Source organism: Halictus rubicundus, chromosome 1, assembly GCF_050948215.1.
Source record: "Halictus rubicundus isolate RS-2024b chromosome 1, iyHalRubi1_principal, whole genome shotgun sequence".
Classification (NCBI taxonomy): Eukaryota; Metazoa; Arthropoda; class Insecta; order Hymenoptera; family Halictidae; genus Halictus; species Halictus rubicundus.
In genome coordinates, this window is record NC_135149.1 from 18,058,470 (window position 1) to 18,083,674 (window position 25,205).

Consider the following 25,205-nt stretch of genomic DNA (forward strand, 5'->3'; position numbering starts at 1 on the left):
TTAACATATTGACTAGTGCCATTTTCATTCGATTATGAAATACGTGTTCTACAAAAGAGCAAAGGTTAAAAGCACTATCAAAAAACATTTATAACGTGTTTCGAGACACAGTTGATTTCATCTTCCTAAACATATTCGAAAATGGTAAATGCTTCAACAAAGCACGTGATTTATTTTTCGAATAGAAATTAGTCACGTTTTAAAACAGTAGAATCTAACTGTCATGTCCGATGATAACAACGCATGATAAAAAAAAAATTATATTAAGAATAGTGGCAACTGTAAAACTGATTAAACAAATTAATTTTCAACAGCAGCATCCCATCGAAACAAAGTGTAAGCACGCGCAACCATTTTGCACACCAGTTTCGCTAACGGTACAGTTCGCAGTTCGATCGCAGAGATATCAGCAGGCATCGAAGACATTTTCGATTGGCCGTAAGAACTGTGACGTACCGTAACAAGCCTCGTATCGTAAATCACGTCCGTAAACACCTATTCAGCCCAAGTGTGCGTCACGTTCGAGAAAAAAAAAAAGAAAATGGTCGCGTGCAAAAGGGTTAATCGCCAGTGTCACAATAACATATTATGCGCCGCGGATATTTGCGATTCGCGAGAGAAACAAAAAGAGAACGTCGGGCGCGCAAAGCACCGTTCCAATCTCATCTGCGTTTCGCGTTATCTGCCGCGTTGGTGGCCCAGATCGATACGCTGCAGCGCTATATTTTGCAGGTGTTCCCCTTCTTCTGAACAGCTGTCTAGCTGTCTACTGATAAAAAGCCCCCTGTTCACGGAACGGAGGGCTCTGTTAAACCCGTTTGCCCAGAAGTCAATCGCAGAAACGATTCCGTAGGGGCATTTCGCCGAAAAATGTCATAAATGTTCTCCCAATGCTCTTTTGAACTCGAACAACCTATAAAACCCATATTGAAGCACGAAGAAAAACTCACGCGTGTCTTTCTAAGAATTATTAGTACATCGTTATGTTTAAGGGGGAAACCTTGTGTAAAATGAAATTTTTGGGCATTTTTTTTTGTTTAAATCGATAGGAAATTTCCTCAGGAATACGATAAAAAAAAGTTAGAAAGTGATCAAAGATATTGTAACGTTATTAAATGGTACCACAAATTTTAAATCAATCTACGCATTACTTTTTCAAAAAAATTCTTGAAAAACAGGCCATTTACACAAGGTTCCCCCCTGAAGATTTGGGTCCATTACGACGCTGTGTTACGAAGGTCCCATTTAATTTTTAATTTTCTAGCAGCAAAACTTATTAGCTATTTGCAGTGACACACTTTCGTTCCTGTATGTTCTGTACAGGGTGTTCTAAAAACGTTGTACTTCCTTGAAAGAGGGTGATTCCCGTGGTCATTCGAAGTGACTTTCTCCTTTGCTAAAAAGTTCTCCGCGGCTTCGTTCAAGAGTTATTAACAAAAAACACGGACCAATCAAAGCGCGGCTATAGCAGGCGGATAGCGACTCGTCGACAAAGTTGCTTTGAACGACCTTTGGAATCGCCCTTTTCAAGGAAGTACAACATTGTTGGGACACCCTGTACAAATTTTGAGTATAAAAGGCATTGTTCATCTACATGCAACAAATGCAACAATCTGCTGTGAATAAATCTACGAGTCACTGAACATTGAATCCAATGAAAAAAAAAATGATATTGATGTCGGAGAATTCGGTTCAAAAATACATAACATGTAATTAATACATCAAAAATTGAATAGACCCTATGTCTAATAATTGCAATAAAATTGTCATCAGCAGCCTCAAAGTGTTTTCCGAGATTTCAAGCATCGTTAAAAAATATTTTCAAATCGACGCTTCGTGTCTCGGGTATCGGGAAATCTCGAATAATATACATATTTGCGACGACAGTGAATGGGTTTCTGCGTTACGTCTGGACCAATTAGATTTTATTTGTAGGAAAGAGGAAGAGGAAGAAGAAAAACTTGTCCGTGAATGCAGTTTTAATTGCGCTTGGTCGTCGGTGTGCAACATCTAGTCCCGATGACTAGCGAAGTGGAGAAACGGTTTTTTACAATAGACTCAATTATGTTCAATTAATTTGTGGCGCCTCCAATGGGATCCTCCAACTAACTCAATGACCCACGAGCAAGCACTCGTCGTTTTCAGCTTTGTTGCTCGTTAAGCGAACCTCGCCTGCTATTACGACTGTTTTTGTTTTTGCCAAAAAATTGTGAACCGACGTCAAGAACTCGTGACGATAGACACGTGTCGGCCGTGAATTAAGTTGCAGTCGAACGTAGTAGGACTAGCAGGAATCGTGCGAACAACATTGTGAAAATGGATGACAATGACGCGGTAGCGCGCTCGTTGAACGATTACGTCGATTCATCCAACAAGGTAATTCAGTTGTTTTCAAGCTTCCGACGTCTTGATGCGATCATTAAAACTTTCGAGCTCTCGACCTCGTCGGTAGACGTCATTCGTAGCGTTTGCGATTCCGTCAATGGCTAACGCGCTGCTTGCTGTTAGCATGCACCGGGGGAACTTCAACCCCTTCGATTTGCTACTTCGTTCGTGAATAAAAGCTCTTTACGGTGAATTATAATATGATAATCTGCGGCACGAGGCAGCAATCTATGTTCGTTGTGCGCACGAAAGAAATGATAGAAGAATATTGATAGTAATCTGTTAAAAATGTTAAGAATTCAGAATTACTGAGCAATGTTGATAAATTATTTTCAGTTGGTTTTTCACAGACCGTTAGAGGAAGGCTTTCGTGTAGGATATTTTCTGAAATGTCTTTAATCTTGCCAATCATCTCTACAACAGAGTCTATTATACTTCCACTGTTCCGCATGTTTCTCAAGGGAACGAGATCATCGATCGGCCCAATGAAAAATACCAATAATTAGAAGATAATTTCCTAGATCTATATCTAAAATTCGAATCGCATACGAACGGAATTGGGTCAATTTCAAGATCGCGAAGACGTTCTGCATATTGTAGCAAGTTTTTATCCATGCTAGTAATGTCTCCTCACGTTTTCTCCCGCCAAACTCAAGGAAGCAAACAGACTAGAAAATTTATTTATCTATTAATATATGTACGTGTGAATGTTCAAAAACAACGACAGCAACACTTGTTCTACAAGCTACTAGAAAATTCACTTTCAAAAGAGGACAAATTATTCAGCGAGAGAAAAATTCTACCTATTATGAAATATAGTGTTTTCTCGGTATATGTCAACAACGCGGGTCTTGCCAGCGACATATATCGTCCAGGTGACTACTATTCTTTGATTCACGCTGAACAGTAGCGGGGATAGTTCTGTGACTTTTATCAGCCAAGTATTTGCGACATATATCGAGAAATGACTGCACCATTAAAGTAACACAAACATTTCCAGAAATAATGACTCGTAAAAAAAGTTAACTTTCAGTGACAATTCCTAATTTCAGCTGCGAATTATTCGAAAAAAGCACGATAAGATCAGTTTGAGTGGAAGGGACAAAGCCATTCGAGTGAGTTAACAGCTACGGTTTAGTAGACACGGAAATGAAATATATTTTGGTAGGATTCCTGGCGAATTCGGGGCAAAAGTGAACCTTCGTAGCGCCAAGGGTGAGCCCAGACTGTCTACCGCGACACCAGTCGTTGACAGTGTCGACCAGTCAGTGAGCCCACGGATGTTCGACTCGCATACTTTGTTAACCGGTAAAGTCTGTTTTTTCCCTGGTCTCGGCAAGCATCGTTGCTTCTTGCACGTTTCCCTCTTAGGCTCCATTATCGTCGGAGAGACTGGCTCGTCGCGGATCGATTTATCGTTGTTAACCTTGGACACTCGCGGCGTCGCGTTTTCGTCGAGGATTCGAAGCACCGTCGCTGCCGCCGCAGCAAGAATTTCGAGATTATTGACAGTGTCTCGTCCCGGTTGGTTGAAAACTGACTGAGCAAATTCGGACAGCGCCTGCGTCGTCTCTGCTCCGTTGTCGGCCATCTCTCTCTCTCTCTCTCTCTCTCTCTCTCTCTCTCTCTCTCTCTCTCTCTCTCTCTCGTGTCTCTTTGTCTGGGTCGAGTCGCTGTTTGACGCACACCGCCGGGGGCGATCGAAGCAGTTCCGTGGCCGCCAGGCAACCATAAAACCAAATTTGAAAGTTTTCTGCTGTTCGTACTTGGCGCTAGAGTGCGGATTTCGGCACAAAATTCGTTTGCAGCTGACATTCATTATTTCAGTAGTTGCACTTTCAAAGTCCATTTTGAAAGGATAAGGAATGAGATTAATTGTCTTGTACAAGTTGGAAATTATAAAGCGTTATAGACGAATATCTCCCAAAAATATTGATTATACGCAAAATTGACTTGTTAAAATTATCACACGAGGAAATGCATTGCCAAGTAACTCCTGTTTCTGCAACTCGACTTGGACAATCTTTATTTTGCATAAAGATCCGCATGTCGATCATGGTTGGTTAGAAAATTATGTTAGTCGCGAGAAAGTAGGGGCTGATAATCGAGAGTGCAATAACTGAACTTCGGTATTCTGGATGCTGCAGATGAGTAACACGATGACAGTGAGTTGAAAAATAGTGTTAGTCATGACGAGATAGGTGACGATAGTTGAACGTGCGCAACAGTTGAACTTTGGTTGTTTTGAGGTCACGAATGAGTAACATAGTGAAAGTTGGAAAACGCTGTTAGTCATGGGGAACTAGACGATGACGGAGGGTACAGCACTTGAATTTCCATAGTTACGATTAGATCACGAGTTTTATGCATTTAGAACAGAGTAGATTATATTATGTGAAACAGTAGAAACACTTAAAGAATTTAACTATACTGTTGTTGTATCGTTTCCAGCTTGAAAAAAATAAATGTCTATATATTTTTTATAACTAATGCAGACAATTTTTATTTGTAGTTCAGATATGATGGATGAGTAGCATGATCAGGGTTCATTAAAAAATAGTTTGATGCTAGGGATGAGAAATATATGATATAGTAAACCTTAGGTACTGTTAATCATAAAGAGTTAGGGGATGAAGTTGGAACGGCTGCAGATCGAGTGTTTTGATGCCAAAGATGAGTAATACAATGAAGACTATTTGGGAAATGATCTGAGTTATGAAGTGGAGTTTTCGACTGTTCCAGCAGACAGCACACTATCTCCTCATTCATGTTAGCAGATAAGTTGCAAGGGAAGCCGAAGGTAGTACAGGGTTGGGAGGGCAGATGATCAACAGAAAAGAGATTTCTTCATTGAGAAATCGCCAGGACTATTTTCACACCGGACGACTGTTCATCGTTATCGATTAGTGTACACACGGCTGCCGAGGCAAACAAGTGTCATCGTGACGTCAATCGCGAGTGACAACAGGCAATTTCGTGCGTACTTTTATCAGCACGATTAGAGGTAGTACAGCGTGTATGTGTACACACGTACGCGCATACGTGCATGACCATAGTAGCACCGTGCAAAAAGCCTTTCGGTGGTAAACTACGTCACCCGACGCGATGCATTTTAACGGTCCGCAGGACTATGCCATTATCTAGTCAGCGCATTGTTACCCGATCGAGGCGAACCGCGTCCGGTTCGATGACACCGCTCCCGGATCGATCGTAAGTAGACATCCATCGATCCTCGGCCGATCACTTCATAGATCGCGAATTTCATTGTTGAAAAAAAAATTGCACGCGTGTCGAAATCGAGAAATAGCATTCTGTACACGGGGTGACCGACAAATTAATTGCAACGATATTTTACTTGCTTTTAATAGTTCAAAAATTAGATAACAAAAATCCATTGGTGTTACAATTTTCAAATGTACAAAAAGGTTTTAAAAAATAGCATTCTTCCATAAAAACAGGCGTCATATTGTCATTTTTTAGACAGCTTCGAATATCTCTTTATTATATTTTTAAACTGCAAATAGAGCCACAATGACGCACTTATAAAATAATAAATAATCAATTAATTTCATTAATTTTTCATTAATTTTTTCATATATTAAAATACAATCGTAATGCAGTTAAAATGCAATATGACTTGTTCTTTGAACCATCATCAACGCTATCAACGAGCGCGATTTTTATCCTTTTGAAAGTGGACGAACTTTTAAATGTACATTTTATTAATATTATTAATATTGTATTAATATTTTCTTCGTACTTTTATCATCGCATGCGACTCTATCGCGAACAAAAACATTTTGCACGACAAGTAGGTGTATGATTAGTTTGAGTGACAGTCGTTTGCCATGTTCGATGGACTAGTTTTTTTCGCGATTGAATACTTTTCTCCGATCGTATCGACGGAGGCACACGCTGCTTCAGTATCGAAATGTTAATTAAGCGTTTGTGATCGAGAGCCGGTTAATCGATGCGCAACAGTGTCAAAGTTTATCGCGATCGATAATTTCACTCGGTTGTTACGTATTAGCAGCGTGTACGTACATCGATATTGGCGCTTTGATCGGGCGAATCACTGTTTACGCGGTCACGCGAGTTTCGATTAGGGCAATCGGAGCGGAGAATTTTAGGAACCGGCTGGACAGATTGCGCTTTCGTGAATGAGAATCGGTGATCGGGGTCACCGATCGTTTCTTAACTCGAGGGGCTCGGTTTCTTGTTAATTGAGAACGGTTTTTTCTTCTTCTTTCGATAAAAATATCGCTTTGGAATTGTTTTATTAAACTTTGTAATCAATGGTCGGAAAATATTTAATTCGATTTTATGACGGTTTTTGCAGTCTCAGGTGAATTAATAAAGCGTTGTGTTGCTAAAGACGTAATAGTAATTTCTTGTATTCCACAAAAATGAGACATTAAAAAAATAAAAAAAATAAAAATAAAATAAAATTAAAATTAATTAATTAATTAATTAATTTTTTTTAAATTTTTTTTGTTTTTATTTTTTTATTTTTATTAATTAATTTTTTTTATTTTAAATTAATTAATTTTATTTTATTTTATTTTTTTTTTAATTAATTTTTTTTTTTTTTTTTTAATAAAATTTTTATACATCAATTGCAATCTATAGGAGCTAAATAAAAATTTATTTTGCTCATTAATCATTTTTATATGTTAAAAATGGTATATCGACATTGTTGAACTCCTTTAATCCTTTTGCTGTTTTGAATTACATCTACTCATCTTTGTCATAAATACATAAAATCCGCAGTCTAATTATTACATTGCTTTCAACTCACAAAAATGGACGAAAGAGAAAATTTAATTTTGTCTGATATGTCTCACAATGAACTCAGACAATTTTTATTTCGTATAAGGATCCGCAGTCTAGTTATTAACGGGGTTAAACGAAAATTGAAACCGTGCACTGAAGGGGTAATGAGCTCGTTAACTCAACATTGCGACGGCTGGTGTATTTAATTCCAAATCGAGTACAAACTTCCGCAGTTATTTAACAGTCGGCGGTTTCGCGAGGCGACGTTTTACACGGAGGTCTAACAATAGCTCCAATAAAAAGAGTCGGACTCGAACGATAGAGGACATGCGATGCGGAAAAGGGTTGTGACACAAACCATGCACCATAAAAGGCACCCCGTGATCCAGAAGAACCATCCGACCACCCGCTAGAATATTTATTGCCCGTCCCCAATGGCGTGTAACCCCCGCAGTGACGCAAACCTCCTCGGAACGGTCGACCGGCGCCGTAATTGGATTAGCGATTAAATTGAAAAGCGCCCGCTCCGGTGGTACTGATTGCCATTATCGTGTCATTGTGTCCGTGACGATATCGGGCTCGGTCAACAGCGTGGAACCGACCTAATCGAAACGTTTTCGACGTGACCCAAACGATAAAACGAGAGAACGTCGTCGTCGTCGTCTTCGTCGTCTCCCTCGTCGATCGGAAACACGGCGTCGCTTCGCGAACAATTCCGAAAACCTTGTCGCAACGGCGATATGTATCGTCGATTATCTCCGGAAATAAATTCGCGTGCGACAACCGGTACATTTCCCCGGGGAAAAACATTTGATAACGCGATTATGTGGCGCGCGGCCGTACCCCACCTTTCCTCCTGCCATGATCGCTATCGATTTCTGTCGAAGCCGAAGCTTGATTTCACTCTGTGTAACAGATTTTTTTCGCCTTTTTGTTTTCTTTTTTCTGTGGAGTTTATTTTGTAATTAATTTGTAACTTACATGGGTCGCTTTTCTTCCCTTGTTAGCGAGGTGTTTGAGCAGTTAGACAAATAGTTGACGTTCGCGGAATTTTGGAAAAGACGACCAGTGGTCTTGCTGAACGTGGCATGACGACTGTTTTGTACAATAGTTTCTGAACATATTCAGAACCAGACATCTACATACATTCTGTGTATGTCTCTGTTTTTTAAAAGGCATGTAATCGAGTATGTAGACACGGCTTTTTTCTGTTACCTGTCAGCTGGAAGGTCAGTCAATATTCGTCGGTCAACGGAACATAGAAGGTTAATAGATTGACTCAATATACGTCTCGGCATTTCGCTGCTCGGGAATTGTAAACTTCACCTTTGATTTATCGCTCTCCGACAGCTCTTCGAGCCGAGTATTCTCGGTAACCTCGAAAGGGCGCTTGGCGATGCTTCCCAGAATGCTTTGCACACAAACTGGATCGTCGATGAAGTCGGAAGTCCGCCATTTTCTCGACTTTTCCTCTGTCGGAAATACGCGATCCCACTTTTCCTTCTTTACTTTGATCGTTCTCCATCTGATCGTCTTGATAGCACACTTTTTCTTTAACCTTACAATATTTTAGGTACCATACCCTTCTATAATTCTTAAAATGTAATAGTGATTTGTCTTCGATTCGAATCACTTTAGTATTAACTTTTTCGGTTGCGTTCTTTTCTGTGATTCTTCAAGTACAATTTCATTGTCACCGGTTCCTCAGTATAAAACTTAAATTTCAATTCTGCAGAAATAATTCTTTCTTTCATTTTGGGGTTGGGTTTCGATTTAAAATTAATTTTTCTTTGCTTCGAATTAATTTAATATTAGTATTTTAGATAGTGTTCCGTTCTATGATTCTTGAAGTACATTCTTAACTATCCTGTTCCTCAGTGCAAAAATTATTATTCTGGACAGGCAATTTCGTCTTTCATTTCTAGAAGACGTGGCAGTCGAGGAGTCAAAATCGCAGAATGATGAAAAAGTTGTTGGAAAATTGCGTGATTGGGGAAGACCACGATTGTTTCCGGGTAAAAGTTCTGGCAGGCCTGTGCGCGTGTTTCCAATTTTTTGTTTCTTGTTTCTCGGTTCAATTAACTTGCGACGTATCGCCGTCCCGGGTCGCATGCTAATCTTAATGTTTATCTATTCGCTCGCATACGTGCGCGCGTGTCTTCCCGCGGCCAGTGGCGTCGGAATGTTTTCCTCTTCCACCGTAGATCTCTGTTTTCGCCCCGGGAATTAGAAATAGAAATGCCGACCTCGGACGACAGGACTCGGCTACGCCTCTCCTCTCGCGTTTTTTTTTTGTTTTTGTATTCTCAGCCGATCCACAATCGAACGCTATTTCCAGCGTTGTCACTGCTAAAATAAAGCCTGGCTCTGCTTTTTTTGGAGAAACTAGGCGAACCGGTGCTATACGGGGATTTATCAGTTTTCATGGTACTGCCTTCTTGCCGGACGGAGATCGAGCTCAGACTTCGGGAAGCTCGAATCCTAGATCATTGTCCAACCAGTTGAAATATGTAGATCGTATTAGTTCATCGCATAAATCACGTCGTTCTTCATATTAATTTTAAGCTTAAATAATAGCTAGACTGCGTTAATAGTCATTGTTAGATGAGCTACATAGTCATTGTTATTGTTTTTTTGTTCAATAATATGAACGAGTTGACGATAACATAATATTGTTTGACTCTTTAAATATATTTCTGCTGTTTTGCATTCGATCTATTCATTTTTGTCACAAGTGCATACAATCTAATGTTTAATTATGAACTATGTGAACACACAACATAAGATGACTTACCACCTTGACCCCGTTTTAGTGGCTATCTGGTTTCTCAAATTGTTTCAACAGTGTTCAATTATTTACTTCGACATTGCTAGTGAAATTGAAATTTTTAATGAAATTTTTTAAATGTAGAATTATCCTAGAATTTTTATCGTCTTCTTGACGGTTATGATTATGATTAGATCGTTGATCCCTATGCAGAGTCAACATCTTTTGGAGCAATTGCAGGGAACACGAATAGAAGTTTTCTTGTATTCAATTCTTCTGAAATTGTTTGTCCAATGGTAAGACATAGGGTCTTATTAGAGCAGATTATTACGCATATATCGCTCGTTTTCTCTAAAATGTTATTGTCACCAGATATTTATTGTATATTGTGTTCTCGGAATCTGTCAAACGTTGAGAATCAGCGCTAATTAAAATATCGCATCCATTGGGCAGATGTCTCGAGTGCACAGATGATTACGAGCAATTGAGCATTTTTCCAATTGGATGCTCGTGATCGTGGTACGCTGGCACTCATTGTCAGATAATATATGACTCGTTGCATATCTGCTCCAGTGTCGCCAGATGAGGGGAGGGAGCACGAATCGAGGGGAAACAGTTACCCTCTCTCTGCCAGTACCGGAGTATGCCCGACGGGGACGAACGTCATCACGTGACCGGACCGCGGCGGAGGCGTGAGAATAGCGCCGTAGAAGGGGAAATTAGAGTGGGAGAACAAGTCTTAATCTGGCGACACTACGATCTGCTCGCGGCGATGATTGCCATCGTCGATCGGTCTGAACGGAAAATCTAGAGCAAATACGGTGTACGTTTTGAATTACGCTACATCAGCAGATAAGCGGCGTCGGCAGATAAGCGACATCGGACGATGTTGTGTCTGTCGCGGATGGGATCGGTCGATAAATTCTTTTAATAATATTTTCTTCGCGGCGGAACGTCACGAAGAGGGTGGGGTGGAGAAAATAAGAGAGAGAGAGAGAGAGAGAGAGAGAGAGAGAGAGAGAGAGAGAGAGAGAGACAGCTTGTGGCATTCGACAAAGGTTAATCGAATTATTTCCACCGGTTGCCAAGCCTCCCATAATGTTTTATTCATCGGCGATAAAACGGGTCATGGATCGAGCCGGTTTAATTCCTTGACAACAATAAACTGCGATCACTTCGGCAAGCGATGCTCCTCGCTGGTACGCCATATGTCGCCCACCTCGAAACGGTGAGTCGATATTCTTCGCTCGACCCTTTCCCAATCAAACCTGACCTCGCGCAACGTGGATTAAAATGTCTACGAAATCTTTCCATTAATCTTAGAAACATTCGTCTCAAGTATCTCGCTCGGCACAGTCATCAAATATTTTGAATACTTCTGATTAGATTGCAGCTTTGAATTCGTACAGCCAACTAAACTGGACATTGATAAGAACAAATAGCGCTTCACTTTTATTTCAATCACATGACATTCTCTAAATCAACCAATTTTTCTCTTCTTCTAATTTCGTAAAGAATACGTTTTTCGAAGCAGCCATCAAGTATTTAGAGTACTTGTGTTCAGGTTGATGAAAATAAATAGTATTTCTCTTTTATTTCACACATCTTTTAGTCACCAGAGTAAATGTGTTCTCTCTTAATTTTCACAAAATTTTAGTAACATAGTGGAATAATTTTTTGGATGCAGCTAAAAATTGGTGGTATTTAGAATGCTTGTGATTGGATTGCAAATCTTTATGCTGTTTTCTTTCTCTTGAAATGTTTTCATAAATTTTAATACCACTGTTAGAAAATATGAAAACCAAATGTGTGTCATTACACTGTGGAAATATTCGCATGAATAACGCAACCCCATAAAAATACTTCTTTATTCAGAATATTTACAGTCGTTGAGCATGGGAACCAAGTGTGTGCCATTTTTTCCCGGAATTTCTTGTCTCGTAGCCGAGTATCGATCGATGTTTACCATTTTGTTAACATTCGCTGTGCCATGTGCGACCAGGAATAGACTATTTTTTTTTTGGATCATTATCTCACAGTCTTTTTATATACAAACCGAACGGCACATAGCTTTTTTCCGAACTCACGTTGCAACGAGCGTGTCTCGCAGGTCAAAATCCGAAGTTTAACATTTCCATAAGATTCGATCGTTGGGGAAGTCTTGGCATGCGGGAATTATGAGTGAGTCAGTCACTCCAGACAAATTTTTAATTGCCGTCTAGGGAATTTGTCTGCCTACGTAAAAACGCAAAATTTTGCCCGTTTTTGTTAGCGAAGCTGGGAAAATGGATGTTTTCGAAGCCGGAATCCAAAGTTTACCGTGTTCATTGCGCTCCGGGTATTTCCGCGATCAACGTCTGCTTCATCTGTATTCCCTGCCACTGTACTGCCGACTCTCATAATGTTAATGAAGACGGACGAGGTGTTAGCGACTCGAGAGTGCACGCGTACCATTGTGGAAATTGTAAACTTCAGGTCTTGACCTGGACGACATTAATGCATTGGCGTGGATGCATGTAGTCCGCGTGCTTGCAACGCAGATAACATTCCGGATATGTAATTCGATTAGATTTGCCATACCACAAACTCGTACAATTCAGTCTTCCTTATTTTAAGAAGATTAAATGACTTCCCCCCCCCCCCCCCACGATCTGTACAAGGTGTTCCAAAAATGTTGCACTTCATTGAAATGGGTGATTCCTGAGGTCATTTGAAGTAACTTTTTCCTTTGCGAGAATATTCTCCGCGGCTTCGTTAAGGAGTTATTAACGAAAAACAAGGACCAATCAGGGCGCGACAAAAGCAGACGGATAACGCCAGGAATTAGTTCTCTCAAAGAAATACAACATTTTTGGGACACCCATAGTTTCTATGTTATTAGCATTTTAAATACCAGCATGCACTACACTCCCAAGAAATTGAATAAATTTTTTAATCGAACCTGTGATTTATTCACTGCTATTTTAATTTTTTGTTGTTCGTATCGAACGATATTTTATTGTTCAACTGTGTTGTTTCACTTCCGGATAATCGAAAGTAATCGATCTTCCGCCGAAAGTGATACCAAGTCCGTCGGCTGGAATTTAAATGTTTCCCGGTATCAGCCGAATTAATTCGACCACTTCAACAAGTTTCTCATCAATTATTCGGCGCACGCAAACGTGTGTCGGTTATCCGAGCGATAACGTCATTCGATGACGCACAATGTGGAAGAACCGGCGTCGGTTTCGAGTTTACCGTACGCAGGTGTAGCACGTGGAACGCATAAACCAGTCGCGGCTTCTGGAAAGAATCTTTGACTTCTCGTTTTATTGTTAGCACTTTGGAAACTCCATTACCTTTCGACGAGTTGTCATATCATGAAATATTCCTTCATCGTTGTTGTGAGTAACGGTTCCAGTCGTTCAAACTAAAGGCAGAATTACTCAACTTCGATCGACGAGAAGAGGAAAATTAATGACGTCGAATGTATCATTTTCAATGCGTAGGCACGAACGAATCGGAAGGTCTTAACAATAATTGACGTTCGAAGATCGTTAGGTTAGATTGACTTTTGATAGGTGACGTCAGGGCTGTTGCGTCAAGGTTTATTCGCTTTACAAGCGTTTTCTGAGATCGACGATGCTAATCTTTGATGGTCCCAGGAATTTTAAAGATTAATATCTGATTCTCGTGATACGGAGAAAATGCTTACCGATTGAAATGGTTTTAAGGAACAATTCTCTTAGATTGTTATTTTGAAGTTGATTCATAAGATTGGTGTTTTGGGATCGTTGATTTGATTATTTTTCTCATTATCCGAAGTATTACCAGAAAATAATCAAATTTATAGTTTTCACTCTATACAGGGTGGTCCGTTTGAGTAAGGCCACCTAAATATCTCTCCAGGTTCTTGTGATGCAAAAAATATTTGTTACGTAACGTGCACGATGTCAGTGGACCAAATATCTGGCGAGAATATTTTCTTCCGAAAGTCATTTTTTTCGGAGTTATCAAGGTCATCGGTGTTTTTTGATACATAACTACATGCTTTTTTATTGCAACGTGTAACTGATCGAAATGTACAACCAGATATGTATAATAACATGAGCTTGAAATGACCTTGATCTTCGAAAATTAAAGTTTTATCTAGAACTGATGTCTATCAAGATCGTAGGCTTTGACCAAGACTCTATAATCAAGAGCGTGAATGTAAATAAACATGTGGAGTGTAAACGTCTGGTGTGACATTTTAAATAATCAAATAGTTGAACCTTGTTTCATAAACGGTACTTTCAATGGAGAATAGTATGCAATATTCTTGCAAAATAAGCCACAAATACTTGTACAAGATGTACCACTAGACATCCGTTTAAGAATTTGGTATCAACATCACGGTTGTCCGGCACATTCGACACGTCTTGTCAAACAAATTTTGGTTGTAAAATTTTCCAAATCGATGGATTGGTCGCACTGGAGTTGTAAGATGGCCACCGCGTTCCCCAGACGTCACACCAATTGACTTTTTTTTGTAGAGAAAATTGAAACAAACAGTTCATAATGAACAACCAACTATACCAGAGGACACGAAGAACCGAATAGTTAGAGCTTGTGCTGATATTAATTCCGAAACAACTGAAAGATCTGTACACTCGGCCATTGCACGTTTCATGAAATGTGTCACCGTAGGACACCATTTTTAACATGTCTGATGATAACTTAAGAGAAAGTGCGTGTTGTTTTAACACACCACACACAAAAGGTAAAATTTTAATTTTCGAAGATCAAGGTCATTTCAAGGTCATGTTATTATACATATCTGAATGTATTTTTCGATCGGTTACACGATGGGATAAAAAAATTGTAGTTATGTATCAAAAAACACCGATGACCTTGATAACTCCGAAAAAAATGACCTTCTGAAAAAATATTCTTACCAGATATTTGGTCCATTGACATCACGCACATTGCGTAACAAATATTTTTTGCATCACAATGACCTGTAGAGATATTTAGGTGGCATTACTTAAACGGACCACCCTGTATACAGTGATTCCCACTAATATTCGGATGCTCTTAAAAATCGCATAACTTTGTCAATATTGGACTATACTACTTGAATTTTTTTGAGAAGTTAGAACAGTTCCTGCTTTCTAGCTACGCTCGCAAATCTGTTTTCGCGAATCGGAAGCTGCACAAACATCGATTATCAGCATGTTCGCTCGGTCAAAATAAAATTCCTGACCAGTGAGACGGCGCGGAATCGATAGTTTCCAGGAACGGACCGATATTCCGGTGGAGTACGCGCGATCGTACGCGTTATAGATCCGTTCCGTGAATGATCTATTACTCGCGCAGAACGGGATCGCGGGAATCCACGGGCGGGACGAGCAAGAGTCGCGTGCTCGATCAAAAATAAACGCGAATCCGAAATCGGCGTGTTGGTTCGGATTTGTAAATGGCGCAGTTCATTCGCCCACGGTTTGCACGCGAGTTGAAAAGTCAAATGTGCGTCTCGGCGACGGTGCCGCCGCCCATGGCTAAGAATAGCACGTGGCCGATCGGTTGCTTCTTGTCACCTTCACTGATGACGACGTCCGCGGCTCGTGCTCCCGTTAATCGTTGTAAACAAATGTCGTCGCTGGCAGATATTCACCCATCCTTCTTCCTCCACAATATACGTATAGTTCCGCTCACCTGGCAGAACTCTCGGCCTCACCTCTTTTGCAAATCGCTTTCAATGCGATCCTCGTTTCCTCAAGACAAGATCAACACGCACGCTGCACATCGTCATGTAAATTTACGCGTTCGTTGTTTATTACTGTACTGTGAATTCTATGCGTTTGCGACAAAAATTAACACATGAAATGTCAGGCGGCAGTGAGACCGAAACTCACCACTGCTGGTCAAATGACTGGACTCCAATTTTTTATTTTACAATTATAAAGATAAATTCAACGGGAATTCTCTCATTCAACCTCGTATTATAATAAACATTGTATGAAGGCTAAATAAGCTCAATCTTGTCATTTTCATCATAGTCATTTTTAATGCTCAGTCGGTTTAGTGTTACACATGTATTACTTTTGATTTACCAAAATTATTATATTAATAGAGGAAACGAATTTCTATTTGAATCCTGTTTCCTAAAATTAGTACAGATCATTTCTATCTTGCATAAAAATCCGTAATCTACTGATTACATTAAATATTTTCTAATTTCAATCAATATTTTTAAATATTAAATATATTAAATATTTTCTAATTTGAATATTTTCAAATTTTCTAATTTCAACATGCTCTAAATTTTGGAGGAAATGTATAATAATTGAACAACTTTGACAATGTTAGGATGCTTTAAACAATCATAAGAGCACCCTTAGGAATGTCGGATTAAATTACTTAGGTTGTCGCTAAAAAATTGCCAAACAGGAAAATACTAGACTCGAAGTGCTCTAAGATAGTAAGATTAAAGGTTCACTTAACTATGCTGAAGATTCCTCGGCTGTTGTTCGCCTATCTTGTTTACGGATGGTCGTGGTAAGCAAACACAGATATATTCGCGATCCTTCGTCCCCCTTGTTTTAGCGACACGTGCCCCACCTGTCCAAACTGCTCATCCTCCTGCGGACACGTTCCGCTGTTAAATTTATCATCGCCTGTTCAGCGACGGATTGCATTCGCGGCATGTTGTCGTTATTTATACGCGTGTCCGTGCATTGTTCGCCATACCGACTTGAGGTAGGTATATTGAATTCTATTATCGGTGTTGGGTTGACTCACGAAAGGTACCGGAATTTCCTCGTCACTCGCGTAGCAAGGAGATTCATCCTTTCTCTGATCAGCCACGGCAAGTCGCGCTTAGTATGGTCGCTGTTAGCATGATCACCGCATTCCTGCCGTTTACCGGCACACATAACGAAATTTTGATCACAAATATACGGAACATATACTGTGGATCGTTGGGCATTTATGGCGTGTACAAATTTGTAAAATGTGAGAAAATTCTTGTAATAACTCTGCTGTGCTAATATGAAACATCCCAATTTATGGAGTGTACAAATTTATAAAATATTTTTAAAAATTCCTGTATTAACTTTGCTGTGCTAACATGAAATCTAATAAAATTCTATAGACAAAACATAATAAATGTTGGTATAACTTTGTTTTGGAGCTAGCCGATTGCTTATTTAAAAACATTTTGTGTTTTATAAAAGAAATGAAAAGCAAGTTAGTTTTATTGATCAACTCTCACAGTGTTAGTGAACGAAGAATTGTTTGTTCTTGTCGCAATGAATGTTCGGCTCGGTGAAACGATGCAGTCTGTGTCGATGCAGTCTCGAAGTATCACGGTCTAATTATGGTAATATCGGGACGACACCATGTTTAGGCACAGACGATCATCTGTTTTGATACTGAACGCTCGCGACGTATCCAGACTACGGTGATCTTGTGCCTTCTGACGAGAGAACAGTATCTCTAGGATAACTATTGGAAGTTTATATGTACGTCTCGAGTTAGCGCGAGGTATAATGCCACCATCGAAAGCAAATAACCTAAACCACATGCGCAAAAACTTAATCGAGATCTAAAAGACGTAATATACACTTGTAGGACGGGGAAATGGTCTCCAAAAATGATTTCTCCCGGAAATATGAGAGCAAAGTATGAGTACTTTAGTTGCAGACAAATTTTATTTTGAAAAAATCTAACAGATTCTGAACGAACAATGACCATTATTTTTCACTACTATTACTATCAATAAACTTCGGATCTTCGTGCGTTCTTGATACAAAGCAATAATATTTACATTTTATTTGTACCACAAGGAATCTTCTAGTCAATGAAAGAAATATGTCCCTTATTATAATTTTCATGAAATTAAGTATGAAAATAGCAAATTGTATAAAGATTCGCAGTCTATTAGTATTAGATCTGAAAGTTGATTGTGAAAATTCTCTAATTTTTCATTAATTTATTAAAAAGTGGACTTGCTCGGTTATTGCTTCAAGGTCTAATTCAATTATCAAAGAAACATTGGAGAACAAGAAGTTGTACAAAAATCGAATCGCAACCAAATCAAAGTACCCTCCAATCTAATATTTTTTCTGATCTTGTTCTTTTATTTTCAGGAGAAGAAGAAAGTGAAAGATGCTGAAAATCGCATCAATCGTGGGCCTGATGGTTCTGATGTTCATCACGAGGGTCTCTGCTGCGAATCAGTGCCTGACGATGCGCGATGGTAGGTTCTAACAGCTAGCTAACAGTCTAATCGCTGATAAGACTGACCTGGTTGATCGTTCAAAAGTGTTATCCCGACTAAAAAATCATTTCTCTTTGCCAGAGATCACACACAAGAGGACGGCATACTTGAAGAATCAGGTGGTGCACATTAACTTCGAAGTCTCGCGCAGAGTGACCCAGAGGTTGTCGTCACAGATCATGAAGATCTTCTTGACAGAGGTGCTGGGATACAGAAATGTCAACGTCGTTGAGAACGATGATAAATTCAACATTGGAGACACATTCGTCAGACTGGCCAACGCGACTTACGTGATTATGAATGACAAGCCTCGAGCGGAAGACATGTAATGCATTAACATTTTGTTATCTCTATCTCTCTTACCATTATTGTCATTTATTACGCGGTACTGCTGTTCAGTTTGTTGTTTTCGATTCAAAATGGACGTATCAGAAACTTGAACACTCCATCTGTAAATCGCGCGTGTGTAAACAACGCGACTGCATTCGCTTGCGCAAATGTTTATGAACAGCGACAATGTTGCGGAGTTATCTGCGTTTTTGCGATTGCTTCGTATAAATAGGTGGTTAGGAGATAACGATATCGATAGAAAGCAAACGTCGCCGATGTTTGCAACAAGTGGAAACGGAAAGCAATCGACAGACGCGCGTTCAAACACGATTTTCTTTTAGAAACATTGCCCGCGTGTTTTGTTTCCTCTTCGATTTTATGACAGTTATACAATCGTGAAACCGCAACAGTTTAATAAAAAACCTCGAACTCTATTGTGGTCACTTAACCGATCGCAGAATTCTTTCATAACGATTAGATTTATGTAACTGAATCATCTAACGGACCACAATTAATTATTTATTATTGATGCAATGAGAAGGAACAATTTAAAATTTTCTATTCTCTCAAATTCAACATTTCCCACAATTGCTTCAGCCTTGATACTATATCTTATCACAATTTTTTTTTTACTTCAATTTGACCACTATCCATTGTCAATGCAATGAAACAAGGGGACAGCTTGACCACTATGTGATCACTGAATTCAATCGAGGATCAATTTAACATTTCTAACTACATTCCCATTTTGTCATTCTGTAAACAATTCTGATACAGTTTCCACAAATTCCCAATTACATTTTAGTTTGCAAAACTCTGTAAACATTCACGGATAATTCTCTTTGCAACGCAAGGGTCATCAGAGAGGTCAGCTGCCTCTGCACATTTATTAAAAATTTATATTGGCTGGCTAATAATGTTCCAGCAATTTTTAACTTTTTGTATCTCGTTCAACAGAGCGATCCAGCCCCTGGTGAACCTGGAAGCATGGATCCCATCGCAGGAAGACACAACACCTTTGCATAACCTTTACACGGACGTGAAGGACTTAGGGACCATAGCTCCGCCAGGACATTTCGGTTGGCTCGTTCCAGAGCCATTTTCCAGAGCAGGAGAATCCTGGGGGACGTTCACCAGGCCCGAAACTGCGGCTCGTTTCGACGTTGACGAGAGGACGTTGTCCCTGGTCAGGAACTACGCGGTGAACCCGATCACCGGAGAGTATTACTGCAACGAAACCTTCTGTCGCCAAGGAATGTACATTCCTGAACGGTGTCAGGGTCACCAGTCCTGCGCCCTGTTGATTAGTAGTCATCCCGACGTCACCAGCTTCGTCAAGAATGACATTGACGAGATGAAGCTTTACGTGAGAGTCATCTGGGTCGGACCTAACCTGAAGCATCTGACCGAGACTCTGACCGGAGACTATTTGCAGCGGCAGCAGGAATCGATGACACCCTCTGACAGCAGGTATGGCGAAACATACTTCAACCCCTTCACCTCCATTTCACAAATAATTGTTTAAATGGTACTCCGTGTTGTTGTCTGTGCAATCGTTAAAAGCATCCACTGAGGGTTATTAATTATGTTTGTTTGTTTCCACGCATAATGGCTTAACCTTTCACGGTCCTATGTCGTACCGGACTCGACATTGACTTTTACACCAATTTTACAGAGTCTTATTGCATGGTTAATGCCACGGCGATATAATTGAACTATGTCATTTTGTAGCAAGTTTTGAAGTCGAGGGAGGGAAGGCATGGGACTGCTAAGGCTCAAGGGATTATCAGTTTACAAGTGAATCGATTTTCACTTGTCCTCTTTTACTCGCAAACGCTGAAAGCGTTAAGGGGAGTTTAGATAAGAAATATGAAATCAATTTGGTGTGATAGAGGGTGGCGTTTTCAATTGAATCGATTTTCGTTTCCTCTTTTACGCATAAACTTCTAAAGGGTCGAGAGGCTATTTTAGATTAGAAGTATAAAATGGTGGCCTGTACGTTTTTAGAGAGTGACATTTCGAAGCGAATCGATGCGCGATGGTAGCTTTTCCACGCGAACGTCCTTGATCGCTCGCAGCAAATTCGATTTCGATCTTCCTTGATGCACGAATGCTGCACGTGACTCTTGCGCGCCAGTGATTCTTCTGTAGAAATGCAATGTATCGGTAAATCGGTTGCGTAACGCTCAGAAGACCGATAAGGGGCATGAATATCGGGAAATACTGCTGACAAGACATTCATGTAGGAATCTATGAATTTCTGCGTGGTCTGCTTGACATGAGCATGAAAGGTTGCATTCGATAATCGTCTAGATAACTGTTCAAAGTCAAATCCCGGAATACGTTTCCATTAAGAACGCAACCTTGTGCAAGCCTTACATCACGCTGCCTCTTTCTTGAAATCTGCTTAACCGTTCGGACAATTGGATTTTCGTAACCAACGACTCAGAAATGTTTTGTCAAGATCATTACCTTGAGAAATTTTAGCTACAATGTTGTTACAAAAATATGTTTACTGTATCATACTGTTCGGTGGTTTAAATTATGTTTAACAACGTTGGCAAAGATGTACATTAAAGTATATAGGGTGTTAATTTCAACTCGAGCACCTAAATTAGAGCACCGCTACTATTCAAAGTAAGAGAAAACTAAATCTGACTTTTTCGCCTTCAAGGTCACCTCGAGGTCAGTTCAAGGTTACGGTGTGTAGGTCGTTGAACTTATCTTGACGTGGACTACCATATCGCGTTGTAAAGAATACATGTTAATATGAAAAACAATGCGATGACCTTGAGAAAACCGTTAAAATGATCTTCAGAGCATTATTTCTCACCATCGGATGCACGCATGAAAACCATATACACATCATATTTAGTCAATTTGTTTTACTTTCGATAGTAGCGGAAATAATTTAGCTGTATATTAGAATATTCGTCATGGTTGTTCGATAGTATGAGCCAGTCTTATGGTTTGAGTCAAGTTTCGAAAAGTAATCATCATTTTTAGACGGCAATATGAAATAGTCGCTCCTAAGGAGGGAACCTTGCGTAAATGGCTTGTTTCTGAAAAATGTAATGCGTAGATTGATTTAAAATGTGAGGTATCATTTATTAATGTTATAATGTAAACAAAAATATTTTTTATAAATTTTGATTGTTAATAACAACGGTGCAATGGCGGCTTGAAAATGGCATCCTGTAAATGCGCCGTGCAGCGTACAATACACACAAAGGATCTGAAACAAAAAAATCAAAATGGAATTGTTATTTTATGTAAAAACGCACAACATGACATTCCTCTTTCATTAAAATTTGCAAAATTGCAAAAATGGCGAAGTTTTGAAAATAAAACGGATTTTCTGTTATGAACAATTGATAATAACAACGTTTTAAATATAAAATTAAAAAATCGGAGCCCGTCATGTTATGGCCAATTATTTATAGAATATATATACCAAGTTTCATAAAGATCGAGTAATCAGTTTTTGAGCTACGTTGCACGGCGAGCGAAATTTTGCGTTTCGAGAAAAATGCGTTAAAAGTTTGAGTAACAGAAAAATCGTGAAAAAATCTTGATTCATTTTAACTTACCGCGGTTGTTTACTAATCTGCGATTCCAGGGCCGTAGAACAGATCTTCCTCTTTCTCAAAAAGTTGTACTTCAGCCGTTTTTCTTCTTTTCGAGAAGCACGAGCCTTTCCGATGAGAGCCCGACTACCTGACCCGCTCCGCCCAATACAACCGTTCACTTTATTTTGAAAATAGCCTAGAAGAATATCTCTGATCAGTTTCTAACTTTTTTGATTTTATTCTTGACGAAATATCCTATCGATTTAAACAAAAAAAAAAAAAAATGCTCAAAAACTTTACACAAGGTTCCCCCCTTAAAACTCCTCGGAGTTTTACTATTACAAATATTTGCGAATCCACATAACAAAAAGACCACGGCGATTATCCACGCAGAATTAAACTTCCTCAGGGTATCGTCGATCACGCCGAGGTCGTCAAAACCGATTCGTGCAGCTTCTCGAACCCGATCTCTTAAATCCTGACGTATAATTTCTCGTCTTTCTCGTCTGGTGGATAATTATACCCTTCCGCAAGCGTTCGCGCCGAAGCGCAAACAGACCGGCTCGCGGAAACATTCTCCAAATATTCCACCGTTTTTACAGCGTTTTTTATTATCGGCTTCGGCTCCTCTCTCGAAAACAACGGGCGTCTGGCCGTCGTATATTTCGGATCCCGTCTTTTTTTTTCAACCGCGATGTTTTCCAGGTCTTTGGTGCTTCTGCACTGGACTCCGAGCAGCCTCGTCCCGAGTGCAACGAATTTCGCGACGATCGCTTTTCCGCGATGCGGCACGATGCCCTCGGAGATCAGCTGCGGCTATGAGCCTAACCGGCTGACGAAACTGGTCTGGACGAGGCTGGAGTTCGTTGCAAAATCGGCCTACGAAGCGATCAACGCTGTCGGGTTCTCGGCTGAGATGTACGAGGATCTGATCGATCGGTACAACAGACAGTCCGCGATCAGGAGCGAGGAGGACATCGCCTGCGGATGGCTCAGGGACAACATAGACTACGCCACCAAGTTATGGCTACCCTACAAAGACGGGAACATGATATACGTTGGTGGGATTTTCCCGATGAAAGGGTCCTTCTATTCGGGAAGCTCGATCTACATCGCCGCTAGCATGGCCAAAGAGGCCATCAACAAGAACGGCACCGTTCTCAATAATTACATCATGTCTGTGGTAGCCAACGATGGACAGTGCAAGTCGGACATGGTGCTCAAGTCCTTTATTGACTTCATGATCAGCAAATCTTATAAGAGGATGGTCGGAGTGCTCGGTCCAGCTTGTTCGGAGACTGTAGAGCCTCTGATCGGGGTCACGAAACATTACAAGACTGTTGTGATCAGTTACAGTGCCGAAGGGTCTACGTTTAATGATAGATCAAGATATCCGTACTTCTTTAGAACGATTGGGGAGAATAAACAGTATAAGCATGTTTATCTGCAGTTGTTTAAGGCGCTCCGGTGGAAACGGGTGGCTGCTCTGACCGAAGACGGACAAAAGTATACGGAGTATATTTCGTATATGGAGGATATACTGAGGTCCAATGGTATCACGTTCGTTTCGAACTACAAGTTCCCGAGGGAACGGGAGGCGGGAGTGATGACGAAGGTAGGGAGGTTTTAGAAATGTATTATTCCGCCATTGAGAAAGATAATGTCTCTGCTAAAGTAAAAGTAGTCCTTGGACACGGTCCGATGCGATCTATCTGACGTTGGAATGATTCGGTTTGCAGTATCTGCAAGATCTGAAGGACAAGAAGGCGAAGATCATCATCGCTGACGTGAACGATCAAGTAGCCAGACAGGTGATGTGCGAGGCATCCAGACTCGAGATGACAGCTGCAAAGGTAATTCATCAATTTTTGTATTTTTCTAAAAACATGCAGACGTTCCTTCACCCTGCTGTTATTTCAAATATGTAGTTAGTGATTACTAAACTGCGAATCGTTACTGATTACTAGACTGCGAAACATTTTCTTCATCAATTGTAAGAAATACGAGACAAACACAAGAACATCTTCCATCCCTGAAAATTGTATATACAGAGTTTACTCGATATATGTTCAAAACACAGGTCTAGCCAGGGACATATATCGGCCAGGATATTATATAGACATACAGTGTGTCCCACGAACTCTGTCCACTTGAAAACTCTTGGTTATTTCAAACAACACGAGAAAATGTTACTTATAGAAGTTACAGAGTTTAAGAAAGTACATAATATGGTATAAATGATATTCTTGCGAGTGAAAGCGTAGAGAAGATATAGAGATCACGTTTGTGTTTTTAAATGGAATGTCCAATTTTTTATGCTCGATTTCGATAGATTGGCGTATTCCGAGTTTTAAATTTGACCAACACATTTTTCTCGCAAATTCATAAAATCCGCGGTGTAGTGATGATTTGATATTGATTTGATAAAGATAGACGACTTGTATTCCGATTTTGTGCGATTTTTATTAAACCCAACAAATGTTTAAATGAATTGTTGTTTGTTGTCCAAGGGCTACGTATGGTTCCTGCCCTTATGGTTACGACCCCAATGGTACGACACAGATCTCTATAACGAAACAGGCGAGAATGTCCCGTGTACTACCTTAGAAATGAGCAAAGCAATCAACGGCTACCTTGGAATCTCTCACGCGTATTTCGGTCAGGATGACGCTATCATGCAAGAAAATATCACAGTTCGTGAATGGCGCAATAATTATGAGGCGGAATGTATAAGGCGTAAGCTGCCACCCTCGGATTACGCTGGTTACGCTTACGACGCGATGTGGACTTATGCTTATGCGATGGATCAGCTGCTCAAAGAGAAAGAGGCTTATATCTTCGATCTCCACAGTCAGGAGACTATCGATCGACTGACTGCTATCATTAGCGAGATGAATTTCTATGGGGTGAGTGAGAGACGATTTTTTTGTATTCCTAAAAATGACTTATAAATTATAAGTTAATTTATAAAATATATTTTAAACCATATCTTAACCCTTGTGCTATAAGTAGATCACGGATCTTTGTGCAAAATCGAAATTATATTGTAAGGAAAGGAAACCAAACAGAAAGTTCCTTCTTTCTGTAATTAATGTTGATAGATTGAAAATGATGTGTTGACGTGATTCAATCGTGTGCG

The 25,205-nt window shown here is 40.0% G+C and overlaps 1 protein-coding gene across 1 annotated transcript in view; it reads left to right on the forward strand.

Annotated features, from left to right (window-relative positions):
- Positions 1–25,205, forward strand: part of LOC143356288 (uncharacterized) — a 50,648-nt gene that overhangs the window by 15,028 nt on the left and 10,415 nt on the right. The window contains exons 2-7 of the mRNA XM_076791850.1: positions 18,037–18,146; positions 18,249–18,492; positions 19,455–19,967; positions 22,772–23,681; positions 23,806–23,919; positions 24,577–24,972. Of these exons, the coding sequence (XP_076647965.1) occupies positions 18,056–18,146; positions 18,249–18,492; positions 19,455–19,967; positions 22,772–23,681; positions 23,806–23,919; positions 24,577–24,972 (2,268 nt within the window). The 5' untranslated portion in view covers positions 18,037–18,055. The remainder of the gene's footprint in view (positions 1–18,036; positions 18,147–18,248; positions 18,493–19,454; positions 19,968–22,771; positions 23,682–23,805; positions 23,920–24,576; positions 24,973–25,205) is intronic.